Genomic DNA, 16,277 nt, shown 5'->3' with positions numbered 1-16,277 from the left:
TGTTGTAATCGCAACAGATTTAAGATAAGATCAAATGACGTTAACACGTGTCAACTGAGATAAGTCCGTGATTAATTACAAGATGCATGATTAATGGATTATTTTTGCAGTGATCGTACTAAAGTTAACCTGCAGTGATTTAATTTGATTTTTTTAACTGGCTTATGATTGATTTGAACTGTCAGCTGATCGCACACTGAACATAATTGTCGTTATTGATCCAACTTGAAATATTTAAAAAAAACTATTAAAACAACAAAACAAAACACTGCTTAAAACGAAAAAGTAAAGCTTTTGGTGTAATTTATTATTCATTTCACTTTTTAATAAAATGATCGATACACCTTTACATTCTAGTTTCTACAAAGTTGAGGAGTATACATACATATAAATTACAGGGAAACTGAATAATTAAGTTTTCAAATTTGAAAGCACTACTGGAATTGGTATTGTGGTATTCTGTTGAGGAGTATACATGCATATAAATTACAGGGAAACTGAATAATTAAGTTTTCAAATTTGAAAGCACTACTGGAATTGGTATTGTGGTATTCTGTTGAGGAGTATACATGCATATAAATTTCAGGGAAACTGAATAATTAAGTTTTCAAATTTGAAAGCACTACTGGAATTGGTATTGTGGTATTCTGTGTCAAATATACAAAACATTGCTATATAATACTAAACCACTGTCACGTATTATTGCACTGTGATTGTAATAAGTAACAATTATTACATTGTAATCTCCAAATTCACATCTACTTTCCGAGTCGGACTCGGGGTATTCCGTACACGGTGAAATCTGGCAGCGATAAGTCTGTTGATGATTTTCGCATGCTTTTGGAGGCTTCCTGGAAACAATTGGCGCTGGACGGCACTTCCTCTTTTGTGTCACTGTCCACTTCCGCATACAGCTGGTCCACCACCAACACGTTATTAATCAGCTGTTCGTTCACTTTGATTCGCCAAGTGGACCACCTCTGAATTTCTTTCCGATCATCTGTTGCAATGTCTGCCACTTCGCAGTAAATTTCACTGGAGCCACACTGTGAGGCGGGGGGATAGTCTGGTTTTTCCTCTTTGTTCACACTCTGAACACTGTATTTTTCACAGTCTAGAAGCCACTGACTGACGTATCTGTCATTATTGTCCATAAACACGATAGTGGGTTTAACCCAGCCGGAGTCGGGAATCTCTGAAGGGTAGTACTTCATCTGGAATTGAATAAAACCACGAATAAAGCATATAATTTAACACTGACTTCTCACACAAAATCAATCACCAATATTACACTTGTCCTGAAAGTCACGATTTGACAAGTTACATATAATATATCACGGAATTCTAGCACCCCGCCCTTTTACAATCAGGGATAGCACACCGATTGTTCAACGCTTACATCTGTGGTTAAGACAAACTGTAGGAACTCTAATAATAAGGTTCATTAGTATAATATTGTGAACTTATTCTCATGTTTAATGATTTGGATAAGGGTACTTGAACTCCCCTGACTTATAAAGGTCAATACAGACATTGTGGACATAGTGTTGCGCAATGTCTAAACATTACGTAGCATTAAAGTTGAGCTTTGTTACACCCGATCATTGTTTGAATTCATTACACTATAGATCATAACCTTTTGACCCAGAGTTTAAATATAGTGTTCTCTTGTTCGTCGTAATATAATAGCAATAGTTTGTTAGAACGCCGCTCTAAAGGGGATATAAATAGTTTGAATGTCTATACTAATATAAAATGAAGAATATAAATTATATAACGACGTACAATAGTTTGGTTGACCTGTGTTACAAGTTGATCAATCACTCGGACGTAATGTTTCCCCACCCGCTGACCCTGCTAATTCGGACAAATCTGTGTACCCAGGTACATACATACATACATAGTAAAATTGTATTTTCAAGTCTTTCATGATAACGTAAAAACAAAGCAACGCAACGGTTAAGAATTTTCTGAAACTAACTGAAGAACAATAAGAATTTGAAAGATAATTATATTTAAGAATTTAAATTTAATATACATAATATTATATTTATTATGAAGTCGAGAGCACAGGTATTTTAAAGTACGCAATCCTCCCGTCTTTTTTGTATATAAGTATGTATACTAATTTTAGAACAAATATAAGTATGAACACTGAAGGTAATATAAACTTCATTTCAATACTAGTTGAACCTTAATTTTCATTGCTTAAATGTCAATTAATGAATTCCTCCAACCAATGTCACGCAGCGACAGACAGGAAGCATATGTCAAAAAGATATTATTCTGAGAATCTACTCTTAATACTTGGGTGGAGCTCCAAGATTCTCATTAATTAATAATAAATTGTTGATCTATCTGCCCTCTCTTTGTTTTGAAACATCATATATATGTTGAGTAACGCAATAACAATAATTTTGTTCAAGTAAGTTTGGTCTATTATAGACTGATTGTCTGAGAAAAAAAAGAGTTCCAGAACTTTAATTTCAGGAAACATAAATTGTCTGATTACAGACAGCAATCTTTGATCTACATTTAAGTCGTTAAAACTTTCACATTCCCCATTTCTGTTTTTTTTTAATTACAGCGCTATATTTTAGTAATTATTTAATCACAAGGGGTCCGACCAGGTAAAACTTACCTTAATATATTGCTAAACCCTTTCCTTTTTTGGGGGGGGGTAACTTTCTCTTGATTAATTTCCAGTTAACAATCACTTCTATACAACGCGACTCACGATTCCTATTATAACAGCGAGTTAGGATCTAATCATTCAACCATGTTCAGCAATCGAACAGCTGCGAAGCATGCTTGATTGAATTTATAGACTATGATTTAACTTACATAACACAATAGAATGGAAAAAAATCACGTATTTTTGATTTTTTTTTCTTTTTGAAAATATGCCTCTGTTTTGTCACCATACAATTAAGTTTAAGCTTCACGTATCTTTCAACAAGTGAAGACCCTTACCTTCCTCCCAAAAATTGTATTTTTCCTGAGAAAATGATTTTTCATTTGGACCGTGTCGATCACACGATTGTTTGTAGAAAAAGAAGCCAAATATTGTCTGTCTGATATCTAATACCCCAAACAAACAATATGTTGACTTATATATATATAGCCTAGGCTTCCTCCGGCCAGGTGTCTGTTATCAGTGATGTAATCATCATCATCGATGTTTTGTTGTGATTGATTTTATATCAACCCGGAGATAGTCCAGCTAATCTCATAACACACCCCGGGTACTATTGTGTTGTCGTTATAAAGGGAACTATTAAAATTAATGTGTCAATATTGACATTAATGGATGTACACGCTTCATCATATTTTGATAAACAACAAAAAATATATATTTCTTTTGAGGTCTTACAGTCACCGAAAAGCAAAATTTTATGTCACAATGCAAATCAAGGAATCATTTTAAAAAAAATCAATCCCATTCTTAGAGAGAGAGAGAGAGAGAGAGAGAGAGAGATTTACCTTTACTGGTAACATGGAGACGTCGTAGCCCGGTAACTAAGAAGCAGTTTTTTTATTAGGCCATTTCCCCTGCCCCGCGGGATTATAAAGCGTCTATAATTACTGGCGATAAAACACTTTGTGAAGCTGTCCAGCGCATCCTTAATATGTTGCGTAAAGTATATTGCGACTTGACATCATAAATATTTGATTAATTCCTCTTCATATTGTCCTGACACGATAAGTACAATATGCAGATTAGCTAATTTGTTTTACTGCATTAATTAACACTGCGTTTCTTTCTTCCTATTTCCCTGTGATGGGTTGTGACAGAAGACAAACGACTAAGCTTGTTGAAATGTCTGACGAAGATTGTTCATCTCCAACTGCTTCAGTTAACAATGACTAGTTAAATTTTATAGATTATTTCACATAAAAGTTTAACGACACTGGTCTTGTCATATTCATTACCACAATGTCAAACTCAAAGACATTTTTAAAACAGCTATATGACAAACACCTGAACCATTCCAGAGAGAGAGAGAGAGAGAGAGAGAGAGAGAGAGAGAGAGAGAGAGAATTGCACGAGCATTTATGTCCTCCACCCCCTACCAAAATCAGTCGAACAAACACGTTTCGAACCATTTAACTGTTTAAAATGCCCCTCCCCCCGGAAATCTTGGTTTCGCCCTTGCTGACGAAAACGACACCGTACAACATGACTGAAGTCCCTGAATGGGAAAAATCATGTTCAACATCTACATAAAGACCAAAGGGAACGTATTTAAAAGTATCAAACAGAAGTTTACAAAGAAAAATCTTTGAACATCTTTTCAGAAATTATTGGGGGGGGGGTACATTTTGTTGCCCTGTACATATTGTCGCCGGCGTGAATATGTATATATACCTGTATATATACCTATACCATCAATGCGCATAGTGCCATCCAACTCTACATACATGTATTGACACTGGAGACAATATGTGCCGATCTAAGAGATGAGCATTTTTTCCTCCATGCAGAATGGGCCACAAAATGTACCTACATATTGGTACATATTGTGGTAGACAACGATGTACGCTGCAAAAATGTGAATACTAGTATTATGTCGCCAAAAGATATTAATGGGGTCAGAGAGAGAGAGAGAGAGAGAGAGAGAGAGAGAGAGAGAGAGAGAAAGAATATTCGCGGTATTTTAATTGAATCATTAATTACAGCATTTTCCCTCTTTACAGTGCAACTTGTGTTTTAAGTAAAGCATTTCTTTAAATTAGAATTAAAAATAATTGACCTTTCAATCTAAATTCTGTCCTAACTCCAGTACCCCTGACACAGACGCCATGAATTCCAAAATTTTTGAAAAAAAAAAAAAGCATTCTTGCACATTATAATCATGCACTTAATTTGTCTTCTAAATATACAGGTGCAGAGAAAAAGATACTCAAAGAATAAATGCGTTTTCCTTATATGATCAATACAGCCCAGTCCTAACTCCGGAACACCTGACCCAGGGCGCATGAATTTCACAATTCTGGAAGAAGCACTCTTGCTCATCATAACCATGCACTTAGTTTGTATTCTGAACACCCAAGAGCAGAGAAAAAGATTTATTTTTGAAAGATTTTAGAATTAATGCATTTTACCATACATAACCATTAGAGCCCTGCTTCAACATCAGAACTCCAGACCCAGGCGCCATGCACTTCAAAACTTTTGAAGAGACACTCTTGATTATTAAATCTATGTACTTAGGTTAAAAAAAATCTCAAATTTTCAAAATTCAATGCGGCAGGCAGGCAGATTTCTTTTTAGCAGGTGTTATACCTTTTTTCATGTCAGTCATTCAACAAAATGATAGATCAAATGATTCTTACTCTTTTTTTGTTCTCTTACATTAATTATGATATGTGTTCAACCTTAAATAATGTTATTCCAAACTTTTGTTTAAAAGTTAATTCATAAAATACCGTATAAATTAACAAGTTTATCTAATAAGAACGTCTAGCTATTAGCATTTATGAAAAAGGGGAATAACTCGATTTTCCTTTTCAACTTGGAAAAATAGAAATTTAATTAGATTGTATTTCCCTTTTCATTATGTCAATAAACTTGATCAATGCGGAAGTTTTTGATCTGGTGCTGGAGGAACTATTGATTAATTTTTTTGGCCTTAGTCCGTGTAATAAATATACAGGGGGAGAGAAGATTTTTGAAGAATTTATGTATTTTCACAATATGATACATAGAGCTCCACCCTAGTACCAGAACCCCCTGATCCTGAGGCCATGGATTTCATAATTTTGACTGAGGGCTCAATGCTTGTTACAATTACGCCAACATTTTTTTGGCTTGATTTCCAGAAGAAAGAAGATTTTTTTTAAATGCATTAATTTTGATGGTTTTAGCCCCACCTCTCAGGCCCCAGGGGGCAGATGGGACAATGAAATTCACAATTTTAATCCCCTTTACCTATAGACGTACATGCCAAAATTAGTCGAAATTTGTTCAGCAGTCCAGAGAAGAAGCAGAAAATGTTCAAATGTTAACGGACAACACACGACGAACAATCATGGATGAAAAAGAGATAGCAATAGGTCACCTGACTCAAATGACCTTTAAAATCAAAGACTCCATGTCTTCTATGAAACATCTCCTGATATTAACTGTGGATAGTATCCAAAGACAGAAGAGGTTTCACTATAGAAAGTCTATTGTCAGTTACTTAAGTTAAGCCATTTGATGAAGTTTATGTTAACTTCGAAAAAACACGAAACAGTCACAGTTTTCAGTTTATCAGCAAGGATTAGCTTAATTGTTCCTAGTTTACTCTTAAAGTAAATTTAGGTCCTATGGTTTAAGAACAGTGTAATTATTGAAAACAATGTTCCCATCCATGTATTACTTTTAAGTAAATTTAAGTTGTCTTGTCTAATAACAATATTCTGTATGAAACAAACTAGCGAAAGAACAAATTCTTACAAATGAACCATGTATGGCAAGGAGTTGGACAAGATAAATTTTCTGTTTTTGGTAAGTTTTACAGACTGCCACTACATGCTTTAATATTTTTACTTACCGTAGAGAGGCTATCTCTAAAACTTAAAAAAGAAACAGATTCTGAAAATGAGACCAGATATCAGAATATAGGTATGATGAGCTATGAATTCATGTATTTTTGTTAAGTTATAGTGTCTAAAAAAATTCTCAAGAAAGGGGGGGGGGTTACACCATCCATATGTCAAGTGCCCTTTGTTCACTCAAAGTGACTTTACTGTGTACTGTAAAAAGTGATAAAACTCGATGGAATGTTTAAGAATTGTTTAAAGAATAGTTGAGCACATAGTCTGGGCAAGACAGTGACAAGTAAAATGTAAATGTTAGAAAATCTGCCTCAGTTAAACTTATAGTATAGTCAATATAATTATGAAATAGAACAAATACAGTGTTAAAAAAATGAAATACTTTAATGATTCAAGAGTGTTGCCAAAAATTACAAAAAAATGAATATACAAAAAGATTTCTGAAAATAAAAAAGACTAATATAAAAGTATGTGTATTCATAAACAAACTTTAAAATTTTAGTAGTTAAAGATAAAAATCAAACAGTATAAATTATTAACAATACATCTGTTTCAATTTTATTAAATTATTTTTCTATACATCACAGCACAAACAAACAAGAGGCCCATAGGCCACAATGCTCACCTGAGTGAGTCACTAATTGCCTGCTGTTCTTCATCAGCAGATTTTTTCCTATATATTCCTATGTAAAACTTTGATTGTCCATTGTGGCCCCACCCTACCCCCAGAGGTCATGATATGAACAAATTTGAATCTACACTACCTACAGGGTGCTTCTATATTAATATGCTAATTCTGTATGCAGGGAAATTTTTGCCCCCATTTTATTTTCGCCCTTTTAACCTCCTCACAATTGGGCAAATTTAAAATGGGTTGAATTCAAAGAAAACAGCATTATCTCTAAAACAGAACTGTGTCTAGGTGAATTTGAAAGGGACAAAATTGTTCGCAGGTGTGAAAGGGCGAAAATAACCCTGTATACAGTAATGTCTTTGCTGTTATTGAAAAGATTTTTTTCTTTATACATGCATTCCTATGTAAAACTTTGATCGTCTACTTTGCCCCCACCCTACCACAGGGTCATAATCTAAACAAACTTGAATCTATGCTACCTTCAGGATTCTTCCATATCAATATCACTTATCATGCCTTTGCTGTTCTTGAGTAAAAGATTTTTAAATATTTTTTCCTATATATGTTAAACATTAATCACTTATTGTGGCCACACCCTATCCCCAGGGGTTGTGATTTGAACAAACATGAACCTACACTACTGAGAATGCTTCCATTTAAATATCACTAATCATACCTTTGCCGTTCTTGTAAGATTTTTAAAGAATTATTTCTATGTAATACTTTGATTTGTCCATTGTGGCCACACCCTACCCCCTAGGGTAATAGTTTGAAAAAGTCTTGAATCTACTCTACGTAATGAAGCTTTCACATAAGTTTCTGGCCCTGTGGTTCTTGAGATTTTTGAAAGATGCCTTTAAATTTTCACTAATTCTGAAATTATATCCCCTTTGTTTGAACAAACTTGAATACCCTTCACCAAAGGGATGCTTTTTGGCAAGTTTGCTTAAAATTGACCAAGTTGTTCTTCAGAAGTCAAAAATGTGAAAAGTTTACAGACAGATGCTGGACAAAATGTGACCAGAAAAGCTAACTTGCGCTTTTAGCTCAGGTGAGCTAAAAGTCATTCTTAAAATGAAAATATAAATATGTTACAATTTTCAGTGCATTCAAAATCATAGCATATTATGGGACACATAAAAAAAATGAAAAGGTCTTAAACAAGTCAGTTTAATAAAAGAATATCCATGTTGTTATTACATATCCTTTGAGGGATTAACTCAAATTCTGTAATGAAAGAATCATATAGAACTACAATTAAATTCAGAATCATACAAAAGTTGTAGATATTATTTCATTTAATGTCTGATTCACAGAAATGTTAACAGGTATTCAGCAAAAATAACTGCTCTGAAATTCATTCAACCATGACTCTTGCATGATATTTGCATAAAGTGGATAAAATGTTATCCTCCTTTTTGAATGTCACCTACAAAATCTCTGAGCAGTTTTAAAAGCATGTCTCTTTGTACTTGTTGTGAGATGAATCTAGTGAGGGCTTCTATGGAGGAGGTCCCAACTAATTCCTGTACAGCCTTCACAACCTTCTGTTTCTCCTCATCATTTAAATTTTTTAACACTTTAATCATAGCAGTGTACTCATCAGAACAAATATAACCAATCATGGATCCTGCCACTCCCCCAACCATGGCGCCAGGGGGGCCTAGAAGGACTCCACCCACAGCTGTCCCTCCAGCTGCCCAAGCCATTTGCTTGAAGATACCTCTAGCACTTTTCTTTAGTTCATCATTTGTCTCCAGGATTGTCATCAGTTGATTGTAATAAGGAATAAATGCCATTCCCATCACACCTGCCATTTCTCTTTACTTCAAAAGAAAAAAAAAAGTATCAAGAATCACCCCTTATCTATCTCACCAATAAACTATCATAAAATGATTGTACTAGTACATGTACTAACAAAACACCTCAGCCCTATACATAAAAACTGATACTAGGAAAATGACATACATGTACAATAAGTATTTTTTTTTTTTCAATTGTTAAGTTTAACTTGGTTAAATGCGTCACTGTGGTGCACAACAACATGACAAATAGTTTAGAATGAAATAAAAGGTAAAATGTTCTCGGTATCATGTTTCTAAACTCATGCCATGGCTTCACAGTTCATATTAAATATTTTCAAGGTACAGAAAGGTCCGTACATTCACTACATTTACCTATCTAGCTTAAATTACCTATGTAGCTATTTAGCTACTTGAAGTAGCTTGATTTAGCTATTTTTAATGCAAGTTTTTACAAGTTGGCTTTTTATTTAAAATTGACGAAGTATGTGACTACTAATATTTGTACAATAGAATTTTAAAAAGAGCAAAGACAGCTTAAACATTCATTGCTACTTTTGAACAATTTTAAGCAAAAGATTTATTTCTATTGTTTGAGTAACTATGCACCACCTTGTGTGCAGTTAGACATTGATAAGTATGATTACTTCACATTGTGCTGAATTTTAACCAATAAATTATCATGTTAACCGGAACTGGTCTTCTTTGTGTGATGGTTTGGTCCATGGATATCGGCCTGGATGGCTTAGTTGGTAAAGCATCTAACTGGAGGGGACCCAGGTTTGAATCCTGATCTAGTCCTCTCCTGTTACATATATGGTGATGTGCCATGCTTTGGATGTGAAAGGTGAAAGAACTGCATGGGAAAAGCCTGGGTTGGTATCTTGGTGGGTGTAGGCCATTGAGGATGGAGGAATACTGCGGTCAGACAGGTTTAATCTCTAGTGGCCACTGGCCAGATAGCTTAGACTGGAGATTCAGGAGGCAAAGGTTTGAATCCTGGTCTGGCCCATTACATTTTTTTCATCTCCTGTTACATTTGTTATTTCATTCACTAATAAACTTTTTTGTCACAAATAAACTGTTGTATATAGCTTCAAAACTTTTTATACTTTGATTTGATTTGTTTTCAGATCAGTTTAAAGTTAAAAACTTTAACAGCATTAAAGTACAATTTTTCAATCATGCTGAAAAATGCTCATTTAAGAAATAAGTATGATTGAGTAGCTAATTAAAGCTACTTCGAGTAGCTAAATAAAGCTATGTAGGTAATTTAAGCTACGTAGCTAATTGTAGTGATTGTACCGGACCTGACAGATATATCCTCGACGATAAAAGTTAATGTTGTCAACTTGTTCTATACATTACATATACAGAAATGCTTCATGATCGGCTAAAGATTGTCCCGTCCTCACTGACAGATATAAATCACTTACATTTATGTCAGTGCATGAAAGATCCTCTTTTTCCTTTTCTGACTTAATGTTTACAAAAACAGTTACTTTCTTCTTCATGGATATGAAACTGGAAACTGATGTTTGACCCTAATTGACAAATCATTTGAAACAAGATTGAAAACTCCGGAAAACGGCGTCGTATGAACGCTTAAGAACACAGACATCTGAATACTCCTAAAAATCGATGTCTAAAACACGTTTGCATTTCCAAAAATGGCATCCGGTAGCCATGTGGATGTCAATGAAAGGCGTCTTCGTCCAATTTATGATTGTCTGGATAACGGAAATAACAAGAAAGCCATACAGGAGGCAGAAAAAGCTCTAAAGAAACACAAATACTTCCAATGTGCAAAAGTTTTGAAAGCACTTGCCTTGTTGAGACTTGGTCGTCATGATGAGAGTACCGTGATTCTAGACGAAATTCATTCTCAACACCCTACAGATGAAGCTACCCTACAGGCATGCGCTGTTTTTATTCTGTCTCTGATGTGAATAAGAAAACTACAAAATTTAATTGCCCGTATGAATAGTACACTGATTGAAATGCCAGTCTGATCTCAAAGGGCAGATAATTCGTATTTAACACAACATAAGAAAGTTAAAAATAAATGTTTCAGGTTATTGTTCTGTAAAGGTATTCACAATGTTTGAATATATTTTAGGACAATTAAGATATGAGTTTTAAAAAAGTTGCGAAGAAGGCAGGGCACTTTTTTGTAAATCAAAATAAAATTACCCCATAATATGAAAGGCGAGGTATCTTAACTCCAAATTATATGGAGTACGACCTTAAGGAGGAATGCAGTCATTTTCGCTTTCGGTAATATTCCATCTTGATTATTTCCACAGGGCAGTCCGCCTGCACTTTCCCTACTGCCGCCCAGTGCTCTTTTTAGGACACTCCTCCTTTTCCAAAATCCATGACTTGATTGTATTATTTTCGTGTTTCAATGCATTTTTATTTGTCGGTAAAACTTCCTCAAAATCAATGTGCATCAAATTTAATATTGATCTGTTTATCTTGACAATTCAGGTTTTTGTTTAGGCTAAAAAGCCAGTTTCCAAAAACCAAATATTTCTATCAGTCATTCGGACTGATGACTCAATGTGCCCTATCTGTCAAAAGCAAATTCTATCAGTCCGAATAAATTGTAGTATAATTCATGACGTAATTCAAAAGAAAATGGCATTGTTAGAGACTGGTTATGTCACAAGGTTTAGGTATGGTTGATACTAACGCATAAAAACTTAAGTTATTTATAAAAAGAATTACTGAACCTAGAGAGCAATTGCTTTTAGTGATTTTAACAGGAAGCTTGCAAACTTCTGTCATGTTATTCAATCTAGTTTAAAACTTGCCACACCAATTTATATGTTACCTGGATCTTTATGATATGTTTACTCTATACAATAATATCAGTCTGTTCAGCTGTACAGCTAATATGAGAGAATTCCATTGTGTCATGGATAGTCATTTTTAAAAATTAATACCAGTAGGTCTTAGAATTGTAGATTTTATATATTATTTTAAAGTTTTGGTAACAAAAACCATTTCCTTAAAAATATGATTAAGTAAAACTCGCTTGTGACGAAGTCACTGGGACCTGTGAGATTATACTTCGCTATATCTGTAATTTAGTAGTTGGTTATCAAAGGATGAAGTTCAAAACATTGGGTTAATTGTTATGAATGGTAACAAATAAAGTCTTGTTTGATTATCATGCCACTATTTATAATGATTTTTATTTTGCAGGCAATGGCCATATGTTACAGAGAGCTCTATAGACTGGAGGCCATCGCAGACCTGTATGAGAATGCCCGGAAGAATTGCCCAGAAAATGAAGATATTCTATCAGCTCTGTTTATGGCTTATGTCCGCCTGGGTGATTACAAAAAACAGCAGCAGACTGCTATGTTGCTCCATCGACTTCAGCCAAACAAGAACCCCTACTACTTCTGGGCAGTGATGAGTATTGTCATGCAGAGTCAGACAAGCGATAACGAAAAGCTAGCGAAGGGAATGTTTCTTCCACTGGCAGAGAGGATGATCAAGAAGTACATAGACGAGAATAAGATTAATGCAGAGGCAGAAGTACAGCTGTACTTGATTATTCTAAATCTTCTAGGGAAGTGGGAGGAAGCGTATGAAGTAGTAACAGGGCCTTTAGGGGAGAAACTGACAAGTGAAACCTTCTTTAAGGAAAAGAAAGCTGCAGAAATGTTTTCAGAATTGAATAAGTGGCCTGATGCAAATGCAAAGTTCAAGTTTCTGTTGAAAGAAAATCCAGATCATTGGCAGTATTGGAAAGACTATCTTTCTTCTTGTTTGAAAATTGTGCAATCAAAATGGACACCACCAGAAGATGCTAAAGACTGTGAAACTGATCACAGCATTGACATGGCATGTGCATTCATTGGTCAGACCATTACATCTTGTTCAGGAGAGAGGCCATTGCGGGGCCCTTACCTAGCACAGCTAGAACTGATCAAGATGCTTGGGGAAAACAAAGAGCTTTCTCTTGAGCCTACAGGATCACCCCTGGAGCTTTTACAGGAATACTTTAAGACATTTGGAGACAAAAGCTGTTGTTATGATGATATGAAACTGTTTACTGATTTAATAACAAAACCACAACAAGTGGAAATGATTGACTTATTCACAAAATCCCTAGATCTACATAATTCTGATGGCAGCATTGTGTTCGCTTCGGACATGAAAGTTATGCAACGTCACTTGACCATTCTCCAATTGGCAAGGTATCTTGGAATCCTTGACACCAAAACCTTATCAGAAAAACTTGCTTTGTCCAAAGAATGTATACAGAGGTATCACCATGGCTTGGAGTTTGGCAAAGATCTCCTTATCACAGACATTCAGTTTTCTGACAATTTTTTGCTGATGGCAGCCTACCTTTTAGTTGAAGTATGGGAGGAAACAAAAGATCAGCATTACCTTATAGAAGCTATTGTCCAGCTTCAGAGAGGCTCCAAAAACTGCCCAGCCAATTTTCAGTTCAAGGTGCTGCTTATTCACTTGTTTTCCCAACTGGGTGCTTATGGTCCTTGTCAGCAACTGTATGAGAGTCTAGAGGTTAAACACATTATGAATGACACACTTGGATATCTTATTTCCAATCACATGATCAGGCTAGGACATTTTGCTGCTGCTGGTGCAAACTTTGGAAGCATGCTCAAATTCTTTGCTGTGAACCACAAAGAAACTGCGGAGTATTTGATTGCAGCATATAAATATGGTTCATTCAATAAAATATTTGAATTTGTGAGATTCAGGGACAAATTACAGAATTCCCTACAGTATGCTTGTGCAAAAGTGGAAAGTATGCTTCTGGACCTTATTCTGGAGACGTCCAGTCATCAGAGTGCGGAGCAGATGGTGACCTACATGGAGATCGATCCGTCTGAAGAAGGAGCACCTGCTGCGGATTTTGAAAAACTCTGTGATAATCGTGATCTACGAATCATGGAAGCATGGGAAAAAGAATGTTATAATTCAAAAGCAGCCTCTGATTTCTCCTTTAATGAAGAAAAAGCCTGGCTAAGAATTAGAAGTTTGACTTTACGAATTATTGCTTGTGCAGTAAGCCTTGGTCAGGAAGTGGGATCCAACACAAAAAACATGAACAATGGAGTAGGTCCAGATAAAAAGGCTGCAAATGAAATTCTAGAATCCCTTGGAAAACAGCTGTGTGAACATGCCAAGGAATATGAAAAGGAATTCAGCACAGCCTACAACTACTCTCTACAAGGCCCAAGTCCAACACGGATATCCAAATATCTTGCAGATGGACATTACCAAGTTGTGTGTTCAATGATTGAGTATATTTTACATGTGTTCAAATTGCAGTCGGAGGATTTAGAGCACTCAGAAAATGAAAAACAAGAATCACCTTCCCAAAAAGTTCCAGAAATTCTCACAAGCCTTTTAACCAAATACAGAGGTACTCTATTTACAGAAATAGATGGGAAGAAATCCATAAATGCTGCTGTGGCTGAAAACCTCTCTCTACTGGTGGAAACTCTGTCCCACTCAGCCATCTTAACAGGGGTCTGCCACAAAATCTTAAAACCACTGAAAACTTCCTGGAACAAGAGATGTCGGAAGAAGAAAGCCGAGACTCCACCGCCACTTCCTGCCATCTTCTCTAATTTTACAAAGCTTGTTGCTAGTTTTGACTCTTGTGCCAAGGATATGCATGTAGCCATGCGTGACCTTGACCCCGTGCTTTTATCTGTAGACTTTAGCAGTTTGGGTATAGCTGAGACGGAGGACAGTGATTTTCCCGAGGCTACTGAGGTTCGGAAGGAGGTGTTGAAGGGTATTGAGACTAGCTATCAGACTTCATCCCGAGAAGTGTGTGAAATTATCCATAACAAATTACAATATTTCAGTAGTCTAAGACTGTGACATAAAATTTTATAGAATATTACTATAAAAGAGTTTTTAAAAAACACAACCTGACTTACTCCAGAGCTTGGAACACTTTAAGTACTGATTTTGATACCATTGGGCTGTATTTGTTTGTTTTTTTTGATTGATCAATATACAATGGTTTTATACACGCAACATTGTTTATTTTTTCCTGTAGTGTTTGTATATAAAAATTAATTCATGACCTTTGAGATAAAAGCATAGCCCTTTCGCTGCCAACGTAAATTTTTGAATTGCCAAAAAACCTTACGTCACACGTAAATGACGTTACAATAGTTGTGACGTTATTAAAAATTGCGGGTTTACGTTGTATCAATGACGTAAATCGCACCTGCTTTATGTATAATTTCAACAAATTTTAACAAGGCGAGGAAGATCCTGTTTCAGCGCATGATCTGGGACAAAGTAATTTTTTAAAAGAAAGAGACATTGGTAAACTTTCCATTTTGCATACTGGTATGTATTTACAATGTACGGAAGATAAATACATTGTTTAAAAATAAAAGTACTCTGAACGCATTCTGTATGAAATTTTATGGGTTTTTCTTCCTAATGAAAAAAAATGATATACCCCAACAAACTCGTTTACTTATAAACCAGCTAGTCTGAAAATCTACACTGATTAGGAGACCGTGTAATACAGAGGTTAACGCCTTTATCATGAAATTAAAAACCTAAAACAAATCGCGCGTATTTTATTGCTATATCTTAATTGTTGTTTTGAGAATTCAAATACTGTTAGGATATTTTTGTCTTCCTGACACGCCAAACCTTTATGCCATTAGATACATGAAATAAAAAATCAAATGTGTCAAAGACATTTCTGATTACCTATTTTTTGAAAATAATTGTTTTCTAGTACATGTACGAACTTTGAAAACTGAGAGTCGGAAATAGAATAGTCCTCACTTTGTATGCCTCTATCCTTTTGCTAAGTAAATTGTGAATGATTTACCTCAACCCTTATAAGTACTGTTACTTTATTTTCATTCTGTATAGAGTACATATTAAACGTAAATGAATATATACATGTACATTACTTTTTGCTAGAATTGCCAATATTGAAGCATTATGCAACAATTACATAGTTATAGGAAGTGGATGCACATTCTAGATTTAACGTGTGCAGTGACCGATGTTCTTCCGTTTAACTTGAAAAAAAAATGAATAATGGTATTAAAGCGTTTTTTTTTTTTTTTTAAACATTTAACGCCCTCTCCGGCCTCAAACAGCGGTTTGCCCTTGTATACAATTTACAGTATTTTCAGAAATCGGTGGCGAGTTCAAAATTTTTTAGTGGGATACGAGTCAGAAGCAACCAGCTCAAACTTGAATAATATATTTTGTGTATCGGGTATAAACATGTATATGAATGAAGGGAAAAGGGGGAG

At 35.1% G+C, this 16,277-nt stretch overlaps 3 protein-coding genes across 4 annotated transcripts; 1 reads left to right on the top strand and 2 right to left on the bottom strand.

Moving 5' to 3' along the window:
- Positions 1 to 449: 449 nt before the first annotated feature.
- On the bottom strand, positions 450 to 3,632 carry LOC133200880 (uncharacterized). Its single transcript, XM_061336697.1, has 2 exons — positions 3,484 to 3,632; positions 450 to 1,214 (listed from the first exon to the last, which is right to left on the bottom strand). The coding sequence occupies exons 1-2, from the start codon at positions 3,496 to 3,498 to the stop codon at positions 759 to 761; spliced, it is 471 nt and encodes a 156-aa protein (XP_061192681.1). The 5' UTR covers positions 3,499 to 3,632; the 3' UTR covers positions 450 to 758.
- Positions 3,633 to 8,332: 4,700 nt separating this feature from the next.
- LOC133200674 (uncharacterized) lies at positions 8,333 to 10,512 on the bottom strand. Of its 2 annotated transcripts, none has more exons than XM_061336438.1 (2): positions 10,416 to 10,512; positions 8,333 to 9,003 (listed from the first exon to the last, which is right to left on the bottom strand). In XM_061336438.1, the coding sequence occupies exon 2, from the start codon at positions 8,992 to 8,994 to the stop codon at positions 8,584 to 8,586; it is 411 nt and encodes a 136-aa protein (XP_061192422.1). In that variant the 5' UTR covers positions 8,995 to 9,003; positions 10,416 to 10,512; the 3' UTR covers positions 8,333 to 8,583. The 2 variants fall into 2 exon arrangements, with proteins under 2 accessions (XP_061192422.1, XP_061192421.1); XM_061336437.1 differs by having other exon boundaries at positions 10,412 to 10,485.
- A 110-nt stretch (positions 10,513 to 10,622) lies between these two features.
- LOC133200673 (N-alpha-acetyltransferase 25, NatB auxiliary subunit-like) lies at positions 10,623 to 15,021 on the top strand. Its single transcript, XM_061336436.1, has 2 exons — positions 10,623 to 10,895; positions 12,190 to 15,021. The coding sequence occupies exons 1-2, from the start codon at positions 10,650 to 10,652 to the stop codon at positions 14,860 to 14,862; spliced, it is 2,919 nt and encodes a 972-aa protein (XP_061192420.1). The 5' UTR covers positions 10,623 to 10,649; the 3' UTR covers positions 14,863 to 15,021.
- Positions 15,022 to 16,277: the final 1,256 nt, after the last annotated feature.

The sequence above is a fragment of the Saccostrea echinata genome, unplaced genomic scaffold, assembly GCF_033153115.1.
Source record: "Saccostrea echinata isolate AGI-Se365-2 ecotype Australia unplaced genomic scaffold, CSIRO_AGI_Sech_v1 ptg000041l, whole genome shotgun sequence".
Lineage (NCBI taxonomy): Eukaryota > Metazoa > Mollusca > Bivalvia > Ostreida > Ostreidae > Saccostrea > Saccostrea echinata.
The sequence above is the reverse complement of the archived record's forward strand: the minus strand, read 5'-3'. Positions and strand labels throughout refer to the sequence as shown.

Bases quoted from the DNA above. Each gene is read 5' to 3' on its own strand.
- LOC133200674 (XM_061336438.1), bottom strand. From the start codon at position 8,994: ATGGCAGGTGTGATGGGAATGGCATTTATTCCTTATTACAATCAACTG.
- LOC133200673 (XM_061336436.1), top strand. From the start codon at position 10,650: ATGGCATCCGGTAGCCATGTGGATGTCAATGAAAGGCGTCTTCGTCCA. The intron at 10,896-12,189 runs GCATGCGCTGTT...TTTATTTTGCAG, and splicing joins CAGATGAAGCTACCCTACAG to GCAATGGCCATATGTTACAG.